General features: G+C 32.5%; 1 protein-coding gene across 1 annotated transcript in view; it reads left to right on the top strand.

The window, feature by feature from the left end:
• Positions 1 to 16,765: 16,765 nt before the first annotated feature.
• LOC149375650 (cuticlin-3) overlaps positions 16,766 to 24,527 on the top strand; it is a 705,303-nt gene continuing 697,541 nt past the window's right edge. Inside the window, exons 1-2 of the mRNA XM_089598075.1 lie at positions 16,766 to 16,831; positions 17,415 to 17,786. Coding sequence (XP_089454201.1) covers positions 16,766 to 16,831; positions 17,415 to 17,786 — 438 coding nt within the window. The remainder of the gene's footprint in view (positions 16,832 to 17,414; positions 17,787 to 24,527) is intronic.

The following is a 24,527-nucleotide window of genomic DNA, read 5'->3' on the forward strand; positions in this document are numbered from 1 at the left end:
AGGCAAACCCTCCGTAAAAAGTTCTTTTAATGTATTTCATATTTTATCACTTTGAACGTTCTCTGAAATTAAAAACCAGGCAAAAATTGTCTTAATTAATATGGAAACATAACAGCAAACGCTTCTTTAAAAATATCATCGGTTTTTTCATTATTGTCTATTAAACCTATTGCAATTGCAGTATCTTTGAAAGTTTTGTTAGTTATTTTTTTATATGTTCTAATATCTTTGAATAATGTCTAATTAGTTACCTTCTTTAATACAAGTTTAAAAAAGAATCTTTTATGATTTTTTGGAGGTACAATGTTTAATCTACCTATTACAATATTATTTATTTCATTTTTTTTTCTTCGCCAAATTTTTAATTTATTATTAAAAATGTAGTATTCTGGAATGTTCACATGCCTTATGGATTTTGCAAAGTCATCATGTTTATTTAATTTGAACCAAGCTGTTAACTCGAAGTTTTCTATAATGGTTTTAATATTATTTTCTTTAAATACCAGTTTTAGTTTGTTTTTAAGGTGAACAGCTAAATTGGCTACTGTATGACTTCTACCGCAAATTGGGAATTCTTGTTGTCTGAAAGCTGTTTCCATTGGACCTATACATCTAGCATCAACGTTACTATTAATTTCATTAAACAGTTCTTCATCTCGGTCTTTTAATTCTCAAATTTAAATGTATGCTCTGTTACTATCTTTTGTATGTAGTCATGAATATATTTTTTCACCCTCGGGTGGTTTTGAGAGGCTGGTACTTCCTCGGGCAAAAAAACAGTTTTCCGATACTCGTTCGAAAAGTCTCCTTTACGAACCTCGTTACGAACCTCGCCTTCGGCTCGGGCCACAAACCTCTCGGTTCGCAAACACAGACTTTTCAAACTCGTAGGAAAACTACTATTCTGCAAAAGTGTACGGAAAATAGGTGTGTGGCAAAGGTTTTTCCACACAAAATGCAGAAAAGGTGTGCGACAAAAACCTTTTCCACACCTTTTCCGCACACTACGTGGAAAAATCGATTTTCCACACTAACATCAGTGCGGAAAACACCTATTTTTCGCACACTTATCGCGAAAAAACTTGTACGCAACTCGTGCTGGACGATTTCCCACACTCGTGTGATAGACTCGCACTCGTGGCCGGTGACGGTAACTCGTGCCATGCGATCACACTCGTGCTACGTACTCGTGTGCTCAACTGGCACTCGTTCCCGTCAACTCCGGCCACTCGAGCGAGTTAATCACGACTCATGCGGGAAATCGTCTTTTCCGCACTTGTTACGTAAATAACTATTATGCTTTGAATAGATGCACATAATTTGACGTTAATATGACTTTAAATTTTATGAACAAAAACTTATAACACGGTACGACCATTGAATTATCTACTAAAATTTTGTCTTTTCTCCAAATTTTATAAGTATGTTGTTCAGTAGTAATATTTCTTCTTATATATTGAGAGTTACTATTTGTTTGAAATGAAGTTACGTTTGTAAAAGATTTGGGAAAATTTTTTGCACACTTTTTATCAATCGTACAAGGACTTTGTTCCGTATGAGGTCCATGAAGCATATGTTTAGTCACTAACTTTGTGAGCTCCATATTACCAGAAAAAATTTCAGCTAAAATAATTGCATCAATTTGTTCAGGTGTAACAATTTTTCTATCAGGATACAAAGTTATTAAGGTATGTGCATGAGGTAGACCACGTTTTTGAAATTTGATGGTATAGATGTATACCAATACTTTACCGAATATATCGTTTTCAACCATGTCATCCAAAACTGACATTAATTTCAAGTAAAATAGCCTAACGTCTAATAAACCTTAATAACATTCTATTCTTAAATTTTTTTGATAATATCTTAAATCATTGAAACGGTTACATTTAATTATAATGTAAAAATAAATAAAAAATTGTTGTGTCAACCGTCCCCCGTACGATAATGGATTAAAATTTATTTCATTTGGCCTGTAAGACAGTCTGTAGGAATAATTTTGTAACGTAGCTAGTTTTTTGCTCTTATTCAAATAATTTCTAAAATAACAGGTACTTCATCCTTAATCTCCTTAGAAAAAAAAATGGAAATACCATAGGATCGATAAAATTAGACGGTTAATTCAAAAATGTTTCTTTAGGATAATTATCGGCTAATTCTTTCTGGTATACACAAAGATTGAAACTTTTTGATATATATATACATATATATGTGTGTGTGTGTGCGTGTGTGTGGGTGTGGGTGTTTATTTATGTGTGGTAATATATAATCTGTACAACATATACACATTATTCTTTCCTGTATAAACAGTTCTATTGTGTCTTTTTAAATCATCACCTCTAGAAAAAGTTTTACCACAATCGGTACCAATAATTTTTTTTTTTTTCGTATGAATTAAAGTATTTCTCATTCAATGTGTTTGTCTGTTCGATGGCTCTTCTAAAGTATACTAATTTCCAAGTTAAAAAAAAAACATTTTTAAAAAATTATTCCATTAAGTAAGTCGATTATTTATATAATTAATAACTGAACCAAAGAAATTGAAATACAATAAATAAAAATTTCTATTCAAAATAAATTACAAATTGTAAGATAAAATGAAGTAATTTATTTTCTACTGCTAGGCTTGCTCATAGCAAAGTAGGTAAGGGCCGTGACCAGTAAGTAACAGGTCGCGGGGTTCGAATTTCTTAGGAAACTTTTTTTTTTTTTTCTCTTTAAATTGGTTGAAATAAAAAGAAATAAAATTTATAATATTGAAAATGTATGACATATTGGTGTGATGTGGCATTATGTGGTGTACAGGAAACCGGAAGTATGTTAAGAGGGGTGTGGCAAAGGGTGAAATTAAAGCAAAATCCACTTTCATCACACTTTTTGTCAAGGTCAAAATCTGAAATCGTTGATTTACCCCCGGGCATAACGTGCCTATAGAAGTATAACTTTAAAAAATGTGATTCAAGACCCAACGCAATTGATAGAGAGTCATTGATAATGCATAAGAGACGTTTTTTAAAATCCCATTGTAAATATTTCATAAGGACTTGTGTGACATCCCATGTCATGTACTTAATATTCATTATTTCAAAATACACAGCTCCGTTACAAACGTATAATTAGCAAATGCTCAGCGATTGTTAAACATTGAGCTGTATAGCTGCTTCTGCAATCTCGTGACATATAACTTACTTGCTTCGAAGAGAGCTGCCGTCGTTAAACTTTAAGTACGCGTGCAATTTCTAAATAATCTTATACAGCACTCATATTACAAAAATCAATTTGCACTAAATGTCTGCAAGAATGAAAACAATTAGCAGTTTCAACATTTATTACTGAGAATGATCCACAGCGAATGTCGTGAACAGTTTCAATATCAACTGTACCAAATGCAATACCCGAGATACTTTTACCATTGTTCGTGGTATAGTTGTTGCACCACGTTTATGTAATTGTTGTAATTGGTTTAAGCTTTGATGGGTCCTTCGAATCCCTAACTAGACGTGTCCTTTTAAATGCAAGTGTAAAAAAACTCCTAGCATATACCAATAACTGCCTTTTCTCTTTCATCAAGTGCTCAAAAGTAACTATAAAGGTTGGGGAGGAAGTTCTGTTGCTTCTTTTAAGTAGATGTAAGACTTAGTTCAGTAATTAAGCTATGTGTTAAAAGAGTGCATTTCAAGCAAATGCATGACTTAGTTCGGTGACTAAGCTGTGTGAGAAAAGCTCAAGCAAACCCGGCCACTGTAAACTCACTTAAAAAGTGAATCAAGGAGAAACAAGAAAGAAAAGACCGTTGACTTTGGTTCCGACGTTAACAGCAGCAGCCTAATTATTTCCATCACCACGAGTACTCTCGTGTAGGATTAAGATCATCGTTGCGGTCAACTTTGTAAGATCTTGCGAATGCGGGCGTGCAAGCAGCAGTTAATCAACGATTATAGAAGTAAGGTAAGTCAAAAAAAATAAAATCTTGTTAAAAACATTGTAAACGCGAATCTGAACCTACATAAATTATATTATTTGTAAAATTAATTATTTTTGGCATCACTGAATTATTAAATCATCAGATAAGACACAACTTGGTTGTTGATTATATTTTTTTTCTCAATTAAAATACTCCCATTACTAAATTATATGAAGTATTTAAAGAATCAAAATTTCAATTGATAGAAATTTAAATTTTACCTTGATAAATAAATTATATACCAAGGAAAAATAAAATACGTAACGGATGATAAAGATCTTACAAGGACGTAAAATAAAGAGACGAATAAAATACGCTACGACCATATTACATCAGATAAATTCAAACAGTAGATCAACGCCAGCTCGGCGTAAGATATACCAACACCTCTCTACACGTACCATTCATTGAAACCTGACACCACCGATTTAAAAGAAAAGCACACTGTAAGTAAGAGCAAATAAGGCCTTTGGGCCGACGGCTGATTCCTAACGAATAAAAATTAAATTTTTTTGTTTGTAGAACGAATCTACGAATTTCACCCTACACTTTGAAGTTCGGATGTAACAAATTGGCACCCCTGGTAGGGAACTAAGCTTTTTGTTTTACTTGAAGTATGCTTCAACCTAACTCAAATTTGTTTATCATATTCTTTTTTTTTCTTTAATTATATTTTTCTTTTTTTTTCTATTTTTAAAATTTTTCCACAATGGATCATACACTTGAGGATATAAACAAGGTAGCTGATGTTACTATAAGGGTACAGTTACTTGAACAATATCACAGGGCACGGAAAGCCGAAAAATCACTTGAATTCCTTAAATTATCATGTAACGTGACTCTAAATAATTTAGCTTTACGCATCAATCAAGCTGCCCTGCATATTCCCATATATAGTGGACAAAATACACCACTCAGAGATTACTTACAAGATATTGAAAACGGTAGGTTCCTTATCTCAAATGCCAAAGAACCAATGTTTATAAGAATAGTCATCTCTAGGCTTAAGGGTAGAGCAAGAAGTTGTCTAGATGGATTTACAATAAATACATTAGACGATCTTATAAACCATTTAAAAGCACATTTTGCTCCTTTTAAAATTTACGCTCAATACATCACCGACATTAATAATTCTCAGATGAAACACGGAAAAACTGCTTACGATTTTCACGAAAGAATCTCCCAACTCATTAATCAAGGCGCTAGAGCAGCAAAAATATAAGCCGCTTTCAACAATATTCCTGACAATCAACAGCCTGATTCAAAATTATATCTAGAAATGTTTGGTCGTGAAGCATTTATGCAAGGCTCACCCGATGGATTCAAGGCCAACATGATGTCAATCATACCAAAAACCTTTACTGGCGCTTTACGGGTAGCTTTAGAAGCCGAAGAAGTTGAAAAAATATTATACCCTAATACTCACGCTACTATGTACCATTAAAATTCATATTTATGTATCTTGCTCAGCAGTTACACCCTACAGCAAGACAAAATATATCAGTACACCAACAAAATAGACAAGAACAGTTTTCATATTTTCAGCCCAATCAGAAAAATATACAAAAAATTGAGAATGATGATCCAAACATGTACAATCGTGATAATATATTTTATTATTACAATCCTAGTGACACAAAAATTTTTCTCATTACGTTTAATTCAGATGGAAAAATAGTATCACACCCAGCTCTTCAATATCTCAATAACGACTCTACTGATCAATCTGTTAAATTGTTACAAAAATCGACTAAAACGCAATCTAATCAACCTTTAAACGATTCGTGGAAGAATCATCGAAATTTCGGCCCCATGCATCCAATACAACATTAAAATCAATTATTAGCCTATTTAAATTGCCCCTTTTATACAAGTTTACTGCAGTGTGTATTTGGCAGTTCTTTTACTTTTTCAATGGGAAATTACCCCTGACTTTGTAAAAATGTTCAGACATACCCACAAGAATCACGAAACGACACCAGCTTTCAATTGAGGTCGAATTCCTTCAATAATCAACAAGTTTTCAGGCCCAATTACCCTGAACCGTACCATTCTTTAAACAAGAACGGTGCTTGTCACCCCGATGCAATGGTGAGCAAACACCTGAATCAGCGTCCACTGACGAACCAATTAGTGCAATCGCCCAAGTGTCCGTCGCAAGAACCATCGGCACTGCGCTGACAATAAGACTAAAAATTTCATAACTAAATGAAAGCAATGACACTTTTATCATAGATACAGGAGCTGACGTTAATGTCATAAAAATATCTTCATTATTATTAAATGTTATTATAAATACAGATACGAAAATTGCCCTCATTGGATTAACTTCTCAGAATAATATAACATTAGGAACAGTGACGTTAAAGATATTTGATAAGAATCACGTTTTTCACGTTTTGTCACAAGAAACACCATTTAGTGAAACAGGAATATTAGGAAATTTATTTCTAGCTGAAGAACGAGTCAGACTTTGTTATTACATGAGAGCCTTGATATTAAAAGGAAGACCTATAAGTCCCATTTCATTTAAAGGAAGAAATGCAACAACAAGCGACGAAAAACGTGGACTTGAATTGATCGATACAAAAACAGAATATATAAGTAAACAAGACAATTTTTACGAAATTATAGATGACATTGGCATTAATAATGAAAATTTGGAATCTCTGCCAAGTTCTTAACATTTTAAGCCTACAGGAGTAACCTTGGGTCAAAACCGTGAATACAAAATACTAGCAAGAATGAGAGTTCCAATAGAAATTCCTGTAACGCAAATTAACAGCCACGGACAAGCATACTTACGATTGATAAGAACTACTCCTGGTATATTCATAGGCGAAGCAGCAGTAACATACGATAAAGGTCACTGTTTTACGATGGCTGTAAACACTAGAGAAGATCCAGTGGAAATTGAGATTCCTCCTCAAGATCTTGTGCCTTTTGATTTAGATGATTCAGAAAATTTTCTTGATTCAGATTTTAGTGATAATGTTCCAAACATAACAACAGAGGAAAGAATTAAATATATTACAGAAAAACTTTGCCGGCATCATTATGATAAAACAAGTTATAAACAACTTTTTTAAGTAGTAAAAAAGTACTCACATCTTTTTTATATCAAAGGTGATGCTGCTCCACGTACATTGTATGTACAACATAATACACCGACAAATGTCGATAGACCTGTCTTTACTAAACAATATAGATACCCTCCTGCTCTACACAAGGAAGTTAGAGATCAGATTGATAAATTATTACAAGAAGAAACCATTAGCTGCTCTTCTAGCCTATATTATAGCCCTCTGTGGATTGTCCCCAAAAAGCCAGAACCCAACGGAGAAAAGAGACATCGTCTTGTAATAGATTACAGGAAATTAAACACTAAAATTTATCCCTGATGCTTACCCATTGCCTAATATTACAGAGATATTAGAGCAAATTGGTGGGTCAAAATTTTTTTCAGTATTCGATGTAGCTAACGGATTTCATTAAAATAAAGTGTCTTCAGAAGATCGCCACAAAACAGCTTTTAGTACCCCATACGGACATTATGAGTATACAGGTATGCCATTTGGATTATGCAGCGCACCAGCAACATTTCAAAGACTTATGGCTTCCGTATTATTGGGATTACAAGGCACGGAACTATTTATATTTTTAGATGATATTATAATATGTGCCAAAACTTAAGAAGAACACGAAATAAAAGTGAAAAAACTATTTAATAGACTATCAGATGCTGGATTAAAATTACAGCTAGATAAATGTGAATTTTATAACCCCTGAAGTAACATACTTGGGACATAAAATAGGTGGTTATGGAGTAAAACCCGACCCCAAAAAACTTGAAGCAGTTAAAAATTTCCCAATATTAACAAATTGCACGAAAATTCAAGAATTTTTAGGACTCACAGGATATTACAGACGATTCATTCAAAATTATGCTGAAATCGCAGAACCTTTAACTCTATTATTACGAAAAAGTCCAAAATTCGATTGGACTAAAACTCAGGAAGAGAGCTTTGAGAAATTAAAATCAGCCGTGTGTGAATCCCCGGTATTTGCATGTGTCGATCCCAACAAACCATTTATTCTAACTACTAAGGCATCTAATTAAGCTCTTGGTACCGTTTTAAGTCAAGGAGAACCAGGAAAAGACCACCCTGTAGCCTACATGCCTCGCACTCTTAATAAATGCGAAAGAAATTATTCTACTACTGAGAAAGAGTGTTTAACAGTAATAGTTGCTGTACAACGTTTTTGAGACTATCTGTACGGAAAAAAATTTACGGTTTACGGAGACCAGTAGCCTTTAACATGGATTGAATCAATAAAAGATTCAATGAGTCGCCTAAATCGATGGAGAGCGAAGCTCCGTGGGTACAACTACACTTATAAGTACAAACCCGGACGTTTGAATTCAAATGTTGATGCTTTACTGAGTAACCCTGCAGATTTTCATAAAAAAAATACCGACAAAGATTACATAAATTTTAAGGGAAGGCGTAAAAGAGTAAGGAAATTTTCAACATCCAGTAGCAACAGAAGCAGTAGTTGCTCCAATAGCTCAAGCTCTGATAGTGAGTCTAGTAATAATAAAACATTACAGTCTCGTATGTTACCTTTAAAACCTATTTTTAAAATCCCCCGACAAACAAAAACATTTATTGCACGTGCTAATAGAGCCAGCGATATATACGATCAAAGCTCCAATAAGCTCAAATCCACTACTGCAGCGAAGCAGGTAACGAGAGGAAGGGAAAATGGCTCTAAAAATTATTCTCTCAGTATCTGCCAGGAATGGAAGGAGGACAAGGAGATCTCACAGGACCATCAATAGCTCAAAGGTTACTTAAGCGCCGAATTGAAGAAAAACGAAGTTCACCTACTCTAGACAGACCCACAGCCATTTATGACTCTGACGATACAGAAATTCTAGAGACATCTGACGATGAAGAAAATCAGCAAGCGCCGATATCTCAAAGAGATAAATCTCTACTTTCTAGCCTGTTAAACACTAGGCCAGACTCATCCTTCATATTAACTACAACAGATAATGAGTCACAACAAGAAACTATTACTGGAGCCAGTGACTTAGAAGAAATATTTAGCCCTTCAGCACTACCATCAACTTCCAGGTCTTCTACAAATAAAACAATTGAACTTGCACTATAAAAGTCAGTAGGATTTAAGTTTGATAGTGACTCATTAAGTACATCAGAAGATGAAATGATTGCTGAAATAAAATGAAATCCAAAACTGCAATCCACTGCTCGCAAATCAACACATGAAAACGCTTTAAAAAACACCCTCGATGAATACAATAAAAAATAATATCCTTTAACTGAAAGTTTTCAAAATACAAATCTTGCTGACCCATCTTTATATCGGGATTTTTACATACCACCAGAACTAATAAACACAATGGGAAAAACAGAAAATCACGATTTAGAGTAAAGCGAAGCAAATTTTCAAAATTTAAAAACTTTATCTTATATTTGACTAGACTATTCTGATAACTCTGAAAGTTTCATGAAAGAGAGAAGCTCCCCGATAAGATAAAAATCACCTATAAGATGCTCCAAAGCTGCATCTACGGTAATAGAAGGCAATGTCGATACTGCATGGAAAGAGCCTAATGTTTTTACTATTGAACAAGAAGATAGTAAGAGAGCTAGAGAAGAAGAAAAAACAAATGGTTGTATATCCAATACACCTTCTCGTTCAAGTGATAACCAGCAATACACATTCATAAAACAACATTACGCTCCGAAGCAGAGTAACTTGACACCATCTACTCGACCCACTGCCGCATTCGAAATGTTAGAACTGCAATGTAATGCTGAACGCGATGACCTAGTCACTCGTGAAGAAAGCACTATAATTAGACCTTTGATAAGAACAGAAATGGATTACATCAAAATATTAAGCACACGAGAATGTTTAACATACGCAAAAGACAACATTGCAACGTTTATTTTGGACGACTTAACACTTCATTCTATAAACAATAAATTATTATTAGATTTAAATGACACTTCAAAATACAAATTAAATAAAACGCAACCGCAAATAGGTGACGTAATAACAACCACTTACAAAAATAAATCTTTTAGTTTTGCTTCTGCTTTTTTTTTAACTATTAGTAATTAACTCTTAAATTTTTTGAGTCAAACAATCTCTAATTTTTATGTTGTCAAGCTTTAAGCTGTTGCATACATTTTATTGCAAAAATATTTTCTTTATATTGTTTATTTGATTTTAAAACTAGTTTTAAAAATATTTAGTTCGTTTTGTTTCAAAGTTAACGATGATGACGATTACAATAGTACCTCAAACTGGTGAGAATATACTCATTCAATCGATGCAAGTGATAAAAGTACGATTGGTGATTATGGTAATGATTTAAATATTGGAAATGAGGGTGATTCGGGTGAGAAAAGTATCGATCATCCTCCTGAGGAAAACAAAGGTAATTGATGGTGTATGAAAATTAGTACGAAATTATGTAATAGTTGTACTTCTTGAAAGCTTATGCAAGTTAAAATCTCTTGCTTTATTCTACGAGCTGTAAATTGACCGTTATCACCCTTAATATTGATATATAACATGAAGTGCCTGATTTAGCTAAAATGCTGTTTGCCTTTCAACACTGTTTTTACCTATCTCCAACGAAAACTATAACTATATTAAAAATAGTGTGCTCTTTAATAAACAAATATTAAATTATACATTCGTTTTATTTTCGACACTGATTTGAAAGAAAAGCTCCACAAAAACAAAAACACAAGTAAAAATGGCTTCAGATGGAGTGCAATGTCACAGTTTCTTCAATAGAAGCCGCAAATGTGATCGCAGATTTTAACACTATAAAAAAAAAGATGTTGCACAAAAAAAGTAAGGATTTTTTGACAATTAATTAACAATGATGTGATTTTTTTTTTTTAAATAAATTGTGTGAAATCAATAAATTAAGTTGAAAAAAAATGAATGTATGAATTTTTTAAGCATTATGTGCCAAAAGAAGTAGCTTTACAATCTGTCATTTTTTGTTGAAATGGTACTATTCATTCATTGATTTTACGTTATAAATTATTGTAGTTTAGTTTAAAAAAAAAATATCGTCGTAAACGTTTAAATAGAAAAAAAAGAAAATATAATAATAATTATAATAATAATGATAATAATGTTAAGTAATTATACCTTAGATGGCATTATTAATTATAAAGGAAGGGCTGTTGCGGATCTCAAAAGAGCTAAAATTATGCCACGAGCTACTATCAGTCAAACTAAGACTGAGCTAATAAAGAACAAAATTATTAATGATGCATGGAAAGAATTGAGATCAGATCCACCGTAGACAGTGGAAATATTTATGAATGAATTGAGTGGATATAATGATGATAGTACCCATGAACTTTATACTATCTTGAGTAAGTATGTTTTTACTTTTTGTGTTTTGTTTGTAAAAAACAGTTTTATTGTAATAAAATTATAGAATTTTGTAGTTGAAACGAAAGTACCTGAGTCATTGATGGATATTGATGATTCTAATGATAAGGACGAAGAAGTTGACTTTGAAGATCTTTCTTTTTTAGAGACATGTGTGAAATCAACAATATATGACGGTGGAACTGTCGTAAGTTTTTACAATAAATAGTCCTATCAATATTGCAAGCATCCAAAGAAATGAGCCTTTAAAGTTCAAGAGTCTGGTGCGAATTTCTTGAGAATTTTCATTTTTGTATCTTGCTTCTTTCGTATCTTACGTTATTCTTAATATTTTCCAACTATTCAAAAAAGAAATTAAAGTTGATGACAAAACCTACATTTTTCATTTTTTTAAAACACCTCACGGTTATTTTAGAAAGAGTTATGACCAAAAAAATAAAAGTGTTTTTGGCACGTTTTTCTCCATACTTTTCTATCATTTTACTCGTAATTTAGTTTAGTACTCGTAGATTATTTTGTTAGTAATTTTTGATGATGGCAATCATTTTCAACGATTAGAAATGAAAATCAAAACTAACGACAAAAACCTTATTTTGGATTGTTTTAAGACTCCATACAAATTTCTGGAGCCCATACATAAGGAAAAGAGTGAAAATATCCCAACAAACACCGAATGCCTAATCAACTTTGACGGCTATTTTTACTCTTTTCTTTACATCTGCCTCTCAAAAGGTTGTAATACGTCTCAAAATGATCCAAAATAAAGTTTTTGTCTTCTGCTTCAAACTATGTTTTAGTTTACTAAGAAATGTGGCCAGCGTTCAGAGTTACTAAGAAAATAGTGCAATAGTTTAACAAACTCAAGAAACTTTTATTTTTTTCTTGAACTTTAAATGCTTATATTTTTCGCTGCTTGGAATTTCATACAAAAATTTAAGAAGAAAATTAAGGTTGATGTCAAGAGCTTCATTTTTCATTCTGAAACGACTCTGTGTGACCTTTTGGGACCAAGTAACAAGAAAAATGATGAAAAAATACAGAAAAAATGTGCAAAAGTATTTTAACGTTTTTATCATAACTCCATTTAAAATTATCGTAAGGTATTTAAAAAAAAAAAAAAAAAATGAAGGTTTTATAATCAGCTGCAATTTTCTTTCCAAATGGTTAAGGAATATAAAGAATAACGTAATATATGAATAGAACAAGCTATAAGAATAAAAAATTTCAAGAATTTCGCATCTGACTCATGAAATTTGAAGGCTCAAATGTTTGGATGCTTGAAATATTTTTAAACGACTTGAAATAGATAATAAAGCTTCAGTGAAAAGCTTTATTTTCCATTTTCAAACAACTCTGTACTACCTGCTGAAAACAAGTAATCATAAGCAAAGAGTGAAAAAAGTTAAAAAATTTAATTTAATATTGGGAGTACGAAAATGAAAAAAGGCGAAAAAAAAGGATGTGATGAGGTCGCAGTACCATGTTCAAAGTAATCCTCTTATTCTGTGGGACCTACAGAAAGTATTTCCAGAGGTGTGTCTTCAAAAAAAATTTGGCTTATTTTTTGAACTAAAAATTGCATTTTTCTCCGTATATGTATGAAGATGTATACACAGTAATAAGAAACATGTAAAAAATATTTTGTCTCAAACTGTTAAGTCGATTTTAACAAAGTATCCACAGAAGAGGAAGAAAAAAAATTTTTTTTTTAATTCGTACTAGCTTGAACTCAGTTAACTTATATAGTCTAAATTTACTTTAACAAAATGTTTTTCGTTTTAAATAACCGATAATACAATTGAGCACGTAAAAAATGTAAAAATGGATAAGAAAAAACAAAAGTAAAACTGTAGATCACGTAGATGAAAAGAAAAGAGAACAAGCAAGAACTAATATTGAGCAAGAAAAAAAGAACTCGATTCAAAGAAGAAGATATAGTAAAAATAAAAAAAAGAAAGATAACTGATTTACTGGAAGAAGATCATGATGCACAAAGAAAAACACTTGTCAAAAAAAATCATTTTCACAATGATTATTATTATTTATGATTCTATAAAGCTTCGTCAATTTTTCTATTATGCGGCTAGTATTGATTATTTTTCTTTGTTGTTATGTTACTGTTTGGGTCAGATAGCTCAAGCTTCTTGTCAAGCTCGCCTCCGTCGTTGCTAATCGTGTTTTGGCCCATGGTGTTTTTTTTGCCCTGGATGCTTAACCTGTTCTTAGATATCATTGGAATCATGCTTATGCTTTAGTTTGATTTTGTAAAGTATTAAGTCAATAATGAGAACTTGTTAACTAAATTGGCGGCATCTTTGCACAACCAGACATTTTTTAAATTCTAATAAACTTATTTTAATTAACGCCAGACTATTGTAACAGATCCTTTTCATAATTATTTTTCTAGTCAAGTACTTCTGAGGAATACCGAAAATCTGACATAAGCTTTTTAATTTTTATGGTGGAAGAAATGTGTATGTGCCTTTATTTCAACTATACTTATTAAACTTATTTAAAATTTATATTTAATGAAAATAAACAAGTTTAAATATTAAAATTTAAAGCTCACTTGATATAACAATTTTCTTGAAATTTTCTTCTTAAGTTTAAGATATTCTCTAAAAAATTTCAAGAAAATCTTAAAATAATCTTAAGATATCCTACAGATTTTCTTAAGAATTTCTTAATTTTTTTAGAAGTTTTCAAGAAAATCTTGAAATCACCTCAAGATTATCTTGAGAATTTTCAAGAATTTTTCAAAAAGGTTTTCAAGAAAATCTTGGGATTATTTTCAGATTATCTGCAGATTTTGTTAAGATTTTCTTGGTAGTAAGAAAAATTTTCTTGAGAAAAATCTCCCGAATGTTCTCAAAGACAATTGACCAACAATGATAGTTGCCGTGGGAACAGACGGTGGGCCAAACGTCGGCTGAGCTAAATGTCTGCGACTCCCGCAAGAAGTACCTTAACTGCTTATTAGTTTATTTAAGAAATTAATTATTGTTTTCGTTAGTATCTAAAGGCAAAGAGTAGCTTAGCTATTATTTAGTTCATCCAGAAAATAAATTATTTTTATTGTAAGTAACTGGTAGCTATGAATAGCTGAGCTATTTAAAAGCTTATTTAGTGAATTAATCGCGTCTCTGGTGAGCACGTAGTAGCAATAAGTGAACTATCTATTTATCAACTTCTTTAATAATTTTACTTCTTCTTCGGCAAGGAAATGACAGCTGTAAGGAGCTTAGCTTTTTATTACTTTATTTAATAATTAAAGTTGTTTTGTAGTGAACAAGGAATAACAATGAGTAGCTTGGCTTTTAATTAGTTATTTAATAAATTAATTACTTTTTGGAAATTAAGTGACAGCAATCCATCAAATCAGCTATTTTTTGAATTTTTCGATAAATTAATTAGTTTGTTGGCGAGCAAGTGACAGCAAAGAGTTGCTCGGTCATTTAATAGTTTATTTAATAAATAAATTATTTCTTTAGCAAGCAAGTTGACGCAAAAAGTAAATAAGCTACTTATAACTTATTTAATAAATATCATTTTTTTTGGAAGCAATTCAGAAAGGGTTATTAGGTTATTGGTAGCTATTTATTAGTTAATGTAATAAATTGATTTTTACTTTATCGAGCGAGCAACTGCAATAAGTTGCTTAAGTAGTTCTTAGTTTATTTAATACACAAGTTATAATTTTAGCAAGCAAGCGACGGCAATGAGGAGCTCATTTTTATTACTAGTTTATTTGATAAGTGAGACATTTTTTTGATGACTAAAAACGGCAAGTAGTACCCTTGATATTTTTAAGTTTATTTGATAAACGAAACATTTCTTTGGCAATCAGGTGGTGGTTATGAGAGCTCACCTATTTATTAGTTTTTCAATAAATAAGTTATTTGTTTGCAAGCAAGCAATGGCAATGAGTAGCTTAGCTTTTTTTAACCTGTTTGGTAATTGAATTATGTTTTTGTATATGAGCATGTAGTGGCAACGAGTAGCTCAGCTATTTATTAGTTTATTTATTAAATAATCTATTTCTTTAGAGAGAAAGCTAAAGCAATGAGGAGCATTGCTATTTATCAGTTTATTTAATATTAATGTTTCTTCTATGATGAACAAACAACAGCAAAGATTAACTCACGATTTTATCAGTTTATTGGAAAAACTAATAAAATTCAGAGTTTTTTTTTCAACGCTAGTATGCTGATAAACTTTGCAAAACTAACCAAACCCCTGACGCGACCAGTTTGAGTGGTTAATTATTTTATTTAAACCTGATGAGGGCCTTGAAACTTGTTTCTGTACAGAACATCGTTCAATAATTAACAAAAATTAGCAGTATAACCATTTGAGTTCACTAATTATTTATTAATCCATCCACTGCTATTAAAGTATGCCTAATGCTCAATTTATTCCATTTATTATTAAAAACTCAAAAACAGCAGGGCTTTTTACTTCCCACGCTTCCTCTTTCAGGAATCAATTCAATTATTGTTGCAAATGTCATCTTAATTTTGTATAAACTTTATCATGTAAACCTTAAGCAAATCTTACCTGGTGTATACATAATATTTATTCAATATTCACGTCATCTTTTGTTTACTTATTGTTTTTCAATCTGTTTTTGCACTATGTGGTGCAATGATTAACAGAGATAGATGTACTGAAAAAATGTAGAGAAAAAAAATTGCTAACTTGAATTGAAATCAATCAATAGAAAAAAAAAATAAAGAAATAAAAAAAAATAAAAAAAATTTATTGACAACTGATTTATGGTAAATTAATGAGTGAATGTAAGAAAAAGTAGTAAGCTTAGATATGGGTGTAATTAAAGGTATTTTTTTCTCTAAATGAATCCTCTTTGATGTGTCAAAACGTTTAAATTTTGTTAATATGTTGGATCCATTTACTTATTGATCTGACCGTATATTTGTTGCATTAAACTTAGTAATTAGCAATATTTTTCATGATTTTGTTAAGGTCATTCGTGCTAGCAAAAATACTAATTTTTGACATTTATGTTTACGACTTTTTTTGTGGTTATTATTTTATTTCTGGCCTATCTATGAGAGCACCTTCAATTTTCATGCAATATTTGGAATATTTGGCAATATATAGCCATATGGAAAGCCGATGATTCGATTCAGCCCTCATAATATTCTACGATTAATATTATTTTGATGAATTTCACATTTTAAAACACATTAAAACGGCAAGTAAAAAGTTACTGGAACTCTCGACTTCATTTTTTTCTATGACAATAGGCAAAATGGAAGTAGTCAAAATGAATAAAGACGAAATTGATGCAGTTGAAATGTATGAAGTGAAAGGAATGAAGCCGAAATGAATGAAGACAAAGGAGATGGAGTCGAAAAGGCTGAATCAGAAAGAGATAAGGTTGTACGGATGGTCAGACAGTGGCTAGAGAAATACGTAATTCCTAATGAAATTTGTGTTGACACAAGAGAGGAAAATCATGGTTTTGATATGCACTCATATCAATCGCCAAAAGATTTTGGTGATATAGCCAGAAGAGCTTATGAAGCACAACATGCACCATGTTTCAAAAAAACCAGTCACCCTATTCGTCAAGGTTAATAAAGACATAAAAAAGTTGTTTATTACAAACTTTGTAATATGATTACGTTATAATAGTAAAATAATCTTAATGCTATGTAGATGTAAGAGTCAGTCCAAGTGAGAAGATTTTTTAATCCATACAAAACACTGAAGAGGTCGTTGATGAATTGTTCTTCAATACAAATGATGTCCCAGGCTCATGCTTGAGTTTTGAAGCGTCTTGTTGCAATAGAACATTTTCTAGAAAAAGCAGGAGTTCTGCATGTATCAAAAGCACTAAATCATCCACGCCAAGGGTTTGCACAATAAAATTAATTATTGAAATGGAATGAAAGGGAGTTGCAGAACGCATGCAATCGAAAACTTGTCTACGTCTCTTATTTTAGGAAAATACAATGAATTTGTGTTGCAGGAATCCAAGTATATAGAAGATTTATTAGCCATTTACCCATTTTGTAAAATATCTGTCTCTGATTTTAACCGTTGCATGAAATGTAAGACACAACAGCTGGACAACGTTGCAAGCCAACCCGTATGTCCGATGGGTGTACCTAAAGTTGTAGAAGAAACTGATAACCATGTTGTGAAAGAGATGAATGTAGACAAGTTGGCTAATAGTCTAATGTCACAAATGGCCCATTACGAGAATTCTTCGAAACCTTACAGCATAGGAAAATACTTGACAATCGACAACTTTGTCAGTAGTGATAGTTTTGAAGGAGTCTTTTGGCGCAAGTACAAAGCACTGCAAGGAGATGTGAAAACAAATGCATGGGTAGATGACGTAATTGTTGATGCAATTTTCAGCATATTTTCTCCAGATGTACCCACAAACGTCTTTATTATATCCACGAAAATCAGTTTTTACACTTTTGGCCATTTGTCAACTGAACAACTGCAAGGGGTATAGACGCAACATACTTTTGAGACAAAAAAATAAAATGTACATGCTACCCTTTCTCTATAACTTACATTGGCGGTTGTACGTAATTAACGCAGCCTTAAAGAAAGCATGTTGTATTGGCTCTTATGGAGTCTGAGGTAGCGATAAGTTTAATGTAAAGTTTGAATGTTTTTTAAGAAAATCGGAATCTACGGGTAAGGGTTGGCAGCACTTACAGTATGATGTACCTCGTCATTTGCAAAATGATCCACATAATTGCGGGATTTTCGTCATTTTTTACATAATTTGTACTGCGCATAATATCAAATTCGATGTAAATTTTGACGCAGACTACTACCATGTAGAACTACAAAAGTTTTTGTTCGAAAATGCTGATAAAATGGATGAAGTTTGCATACATTGTTTCTACTAACGATACTAAAATAGTCCAAGCTGTCTAGAACGGGCTTCTTCATCGAAATTGGAACGGTAAATGAGGGTAGCAGCTAGAAAACTGGCAGGATTCTTAGGATAACTACATTTGTATAATGTGCCAAATATACATAAATTTTTGCTTGTAAAAAAAATCATGCTTTACCAAATTAAACTACATTATTTCATATATCATATGACCTAACTATTTTTCAATAATATCCATTTTATTACAAAAGCTACGGTTTTTGTTTCTGATAACTACGTTAATATATACCTTTAAACACAATTTTGAATATAATCTAATGTAACGTTTTTTAGTCATGTATTCAACTAAATCGGATATAGATTTTTCTTGAATCGGTAACGAGCTGATATAGTCAAAAATAAGTTGCAACCATATATGCCAATAATATATTACTTACCGGAAAAAATTAATATTACGTAAAATTTTATTTCAGATATCTGCCCTCTTCAAGTCACACATCTCTTTGTTCCGTCAGCAATGAGCCTCCGTTATAAAAGATCAGTTTTAAATTTTATAAATCACTAACTTGTAACGTTTGTGTACGACACTACGTACGATATAATATATTTCATTTCAGTTACGTCTGCATCTTGAGTCAGATGCAGATCCTCCTTCAAATTTCCTTTGATTTCCATTATTTGTAATTTATATACGTACGTTTATAGTAAGATTAAGTGTAAAAAAAATAATTGTATGCATTTAGTACTGTTAATGGGATTGAAAACAGTTCTTCTATTGTCTGATAGCAAGCTAATTAACCGTTTCTTCAAAGGCGTATACATGCTTAAGCTCACAACTTCATAATATAACAAGACATAGGACGTAGAGGCAGTGCTAAATACTCTGAAAAGCTGGCAAACTTTTGAGAGAATAACGTATAAATTGTCAATGTTGTTGGCTTTAGGAACCAGATTCAGAATGTAATCACTCTTCTTGATAAAACTAGGCAAAATTTCTATTAAAAATGACGGCATTAAGACTAAGGTTGATGCCCTTACCAAGACACCAGAATCAGGCTCTTTATATCCATTTGCTGTCTTGCCATTTTTCTCAGAAAGACCTGGTGCCTACATCACCACGTATTTAAAATATAACATCAGCCTTACGAATTGATTGAGGTCTAATACAGAATATCTGTTTGTTACTATTAAGAAACCATAGACACAAGCATTAACAAATACTCTCAGCAAATATTGAAAAGCTACGCTTTAACAATGTGGAATTGACAAAGATTTTTTCGCCAACAGCACTAGACATGCGTTAACTTCTAAGGCTTGTAAAAAGAGTCTTAATATTTGTGCCATTAAAAATGCAGCAGGTTAGTCACAAATATTTTCTACTATCGCTGAATTCTATAATAGACAAGTAAAGTTGGTCCAATATAACTTTACTAGAGTGGTTTATTCTTAACATGAAAAATATTTAAAATTTAATAGCATACGTATGTCTTATTGAAAAAATGTAAGAAAAATAAGCATCTTATTTATAAAATAAAACAAACATTCTCTGAACGTCTAAATAGTGAATCTCAAGAATGAGAAATACAGTATAATTAAGAATCAAACGAACTTAACTACAAGTGAAGTTCAATCCAAATTATCGAGTCCTTCGTTCGAAGAGATTTAAATCCTGCTTGTTTTGCATGCTTGCAAAAACCTACCCACTTTTTTATTTTCTATTACTTTGAACTAAGTGAACAAACAACGTACGGGGGTGCTCCGTAAGGATACACACACAAAAAAAAGAAGATATACTCAAAAAATAATTAAGAATATATTCTTAACTGGCGTCATCGTGTGGCAAGCCACTGTACTACATAGTGAATCTCTTCGAACGAGGGACTTGTATAATTTACATCAAACTCCACTTACAGGTAAGTTCGTTTGGTCCCTTATATTTTTGCTTTTAGTTTCTGAAGAAAAATCGTTATCATGTAATAGAATTGGAAAGTGTCTTTTATTGTTAGAGCTTTTTTAAGTCGTTCTGACAACACTTGTTCTTCCTTATATGCATCATTAGTTAAATAACAACATGTTTGGCTTTGCAAAGCTCCTGTTGCCCAAGTGAAAAATTCTTTGGGTGTTTGAATGGGATCATTTATCCTTTGAAGACTACATCTGGCAGCAAGTCGTTTTAATGTCTCAACTCTTTGATCGCATGGCCCCTTGCCATAAGACGTAGGAAAAAAATGCATTCTGGCTGATATTCGAACATCTCCTATACAATAAACTACATTAATATATTAACACCTCTCAAAGTCGTCTTAAGAAATTCTACAAGTTGTTTCTAAAAAAGATAACCAGTAACTGTGTTACGGTGCAAGCTTTTAGAAAAGCAAAACAAATCGTTTGACATTTAATACATTTTCTTCGTCTTACTGATGAATTGAGAATGGATGTACAGTTGCTTCATCATTATTCCAGTGCACACCTTGTATAGAATTTTGTAAAACAAATGCATAATAATAACATGTCACAAAACATTCATTTTAAATTAGTTTTTCCTTTTTTTTCTAAGTCCCCGAATCCCATTTGTTTTTTGACCAGAAAAAAATAAGTTAGCAATTTTTTTAAGTCATTGCTTAAAAGTTGTAAAAATTTATCTACACTAGATATCAAAATTTGTAGTGACATTCTATCTATTGTCAACCACTGCTTGTATTGCACATTTTTAATAAATTTTTAATCGAAATTTCGTTGTTATTTTTCAATAATATAATGTACACTGAGGCATTTATCTTATAATCCTTCAAATTAATCACTTGATAAAATGTCACACGTCATACGATCTGAACAATCATGATAATCAGTTATTGGTATTTAAGAGTCAACTGTGATACATTTTTAATGTGCTTTATCTATTATGAGCTTAATACTTTCATGTATCAGACACACACGCACCGAATGAGTGCCACTGGCTCCTGCCAGTACACAATGTTTTGGTCGTATGCTGGCAAACTTTGAATAACTATACATTATTGTTGGATACTCTTTTTTAAATAGTTTATACAACTCTTTTAAATTATTTAAAAATTATTTGCGACCATCTACTATCATGGAGACATCAGATTATAGAATTTCGTTATACTTCTAATAACATCTACGTTTAAAGATGGATGGATTTTGGGACCTAGATTGCCTAATATTCTTTTATGTTTAGCAATATTTTTTGTAATAGTTATCATATCACGAGTAGCTGTGAAAAATTTTACCTGGATTTTCTGATAAGACAAGTATCCAAAAATAGCGAAAATTTTTACCTTTTAATGTGGGTCTGTTGTAGTGCTTTATCAATACCCAGTTGTACATTAGATACTTGTTAAATGACTGTAGCTCATTTTCATGCTGTCAAGAATAATATATGATTATAACCATTGAAAACTGATTAAAAAATAAACGTTTTCCATGGATCTTATGTCGTATGATTAAAATCATTTTAACGTCAGCTATATCTTCATTCTTTTCACACTTCTTGACATGCGTAAAAGACATGAATCCCAAATTCTTTGTTGCGAAGCCTCAGCAGTTATTTGTACATTGAGTTAACGTAGTTGATCAGTAGTTATTTTTTTAAATTGTGGGACTTTCCTTGTGTGACCTCTCAAATTCAAAGGGTTGAGATATCTGTCGGTGCGAAAGTTCACGTTTATTGTTTCAGGCATCATGCTAGTATTCAACTTTTTCTGCGTGTGCGCGTGCACAATTGTGCCAGCTAAACCAATCGAGATGAATCATGGCTTATCTTAACTACGCACTTCAAAGATAGTTTTGTAACGAATAAATTCAGACACGTAAATCCAGATGAGACAACAAATCCCAAGCAGTTCTTACAAAAGTTTTTATGTAAATGTCACGGGCAGCTCCAATTTCAAAACTTTGCGCTTCATAGTACCACCTACCGCTTGCTAGGTGGCAACTACTAGTTTCTCGTAAACATCGCAAGTAAGAAAATATCTTATAGCATTCAAAAAGGGCTGCACGACTTCTCAAAATGATCCTCCCAGATCAGCCAATCCAAGCTAAAGCTAGGTTCGTGATCGCTCAACAAGACCTAGGCTATGGCAGTGGCTAGGGCACTAATTGATGTCAATAAAACTCAGTGTCTCGATGTTTTTTTAACCTACTTTCGCCAACCGTTGTCTACACCCCTTGGCACTATTATCTAATGGCTAAGAAAAGCAAACAAATACACTGGCAACGAGCTCTTCTCGACTGCCTGTCACGGCAGTTAAGTCACTTTTAAACCAACCATCAGCAGCACCAGCTCCAGGGGGGCATTGAAATCTAGCAGAAGCACTGCCTCACTATGCCTAGAGCCTCCAATTTAGCGTTCTCACCATTGATTCATCTCTACGGCAAATTCGACATCCTTGGAAAGGATTGTCGATTACCCCGACTCCTTCTCGCTGTTCAAAGCTGCTCACCGCAATATGCCAGTTGTAACACTATTAATAAAAAAAAATATTAAGTTACTAATTTAAGTAACAGCTTTTAAATAAAACTTTCAATGCTTTTAGAGAGAAAAAATATTGCAACGCTAAGAACATACTACATACACTGGAAGTTGCAGGGCAGCAGGCCAGCCAAGGCAGCCAGTATATCTTGAGCACGTGTTAAAGTTTGTAGTTTATTTATGACCAAAATCTGCCAAATTTAAAATTAGAATCTAATAATAAAACAACCAAATAGACTAATAGTTAAATAACCATTAATGTTTTCGAGAAAAACGATGTAGGGTTAGGAGAGGCATGGAGAGGTGCCCGGGCGCTTATACGACGTGCCAAGCTGCATAAACTCATGTATCTCTTCCAGTGTTCTAACTTCTCTATTAATAAAAAACACGTGTTTTTAAAAAAAATTTTACGAAGAATACGATGGTTGTATTAGGTAATTGTTAAAATTCAAGAACCATAGTTAAAAAAGTGTTTAAACTTTTGAACTATTATCAACAATATGAAGTTAATTGGTAATTTTTCTGTGAATTTTAAAGTGAAACTTCTTTAGACGTACCTTGCATGGGGAGCTAACCCATGAAACGAGTGAGTGAGTGAGAAAGCGAATGCTACCATGCACATAAGTATCCACATATAGTATCTGTACATATACCAGCGCTGATTGCCCCATAGGCAGGAGATATGTTTATCTGTTTCTCTTCCTCTCTCTCCCTCCCACTCGCATGTGCACAATAGTGCGCTGCAGTTACTCTATCTATACATATAATACACCTTCTCTGTATCTCTATATGAAGAGTAAATATAGATTTTTTTCTTGATATTATAGTACACTACGTCCTTCTCTGGGCACTTGGCACCTTATGGACTGGAGATAAATGTAGTTGGGAGGGGTGTCAGTGAAATCCCTTTTGCATTTGCCAGGATAACCAGTTCTGTGGGTGGGAAGACCACTTGGGAAAAACCCATTCCAGAGCGGCCGGTTTCTTGCCTAAATTTCGAACAAATGTCTATGTCGTGTTTAGACATAAGGCCTGAACTTCTGCATAACCTCCGCTCACGTTGTCAAAATGAGAAAGAGACAGTTGATCTATCTAAAAAATTACCAGCACAAGCAAACGGAATCATAGTCATGAGGTCACCCATCTGACTACCAACCACAGCTGACACTGCTTAACCTTCCAGATCGACGGGACTGCAACTCTACCACTGCACCATCCACCGTGTCAGTAATATGCATACCTACTACTGCATAGTGAAAATCATAACGTGGTGGTGATATGGGCTCAACTGGGCCTTTGTTACAGCTAAGGTACTGTCAGGTCAATTATGTCTGATAGAAAACATCGCTTGATCTCTTTGAAGCCTTCAAAAAACATAGTAAAAATACGTATATGTAAAGATTAATAGGAATCGAGAACGATTTTTACGATACACATATGTATGTAAAAATGTATCTACAAAAACGTACATAAAACATTAAATATGTATAATATGACAACAAAACTTTTAAAAATAAGAAAAAACGCTGTATCTCGAAAAGGAAGCAAAATTGTCTAAAAATAACAATTTATATAAGTATCCTACAGGGGATCTACATAATTAACGTGCACATATATTGAAGGATTGGACTATGCACAATCATAACCTCAATTTTTTTTTTGACAGTATCGACAGTATTGACAGTATTGAAAAGAACAAATAAAAAAAATTTTTCTACTGTATACCGAAT

Source organism: Copidosoma floridanum, unplaced genomic scaffold (assembly GCF_036245765.1).
Source record: "Copidosoma floridanum isolate Cflo_tuat_1 unplaced genomic scaffold, Cflo_Japanese_pri ptg000005l, whole genome shotgun sequence".
Taxonomy (NCBI): domain Eukaryota; kingdom Metazoa; phylum Arthropoda; class Insecta; order Hymenoptera; family Encyrtidae; genus Copidosoma; species Copidosoma floridanum.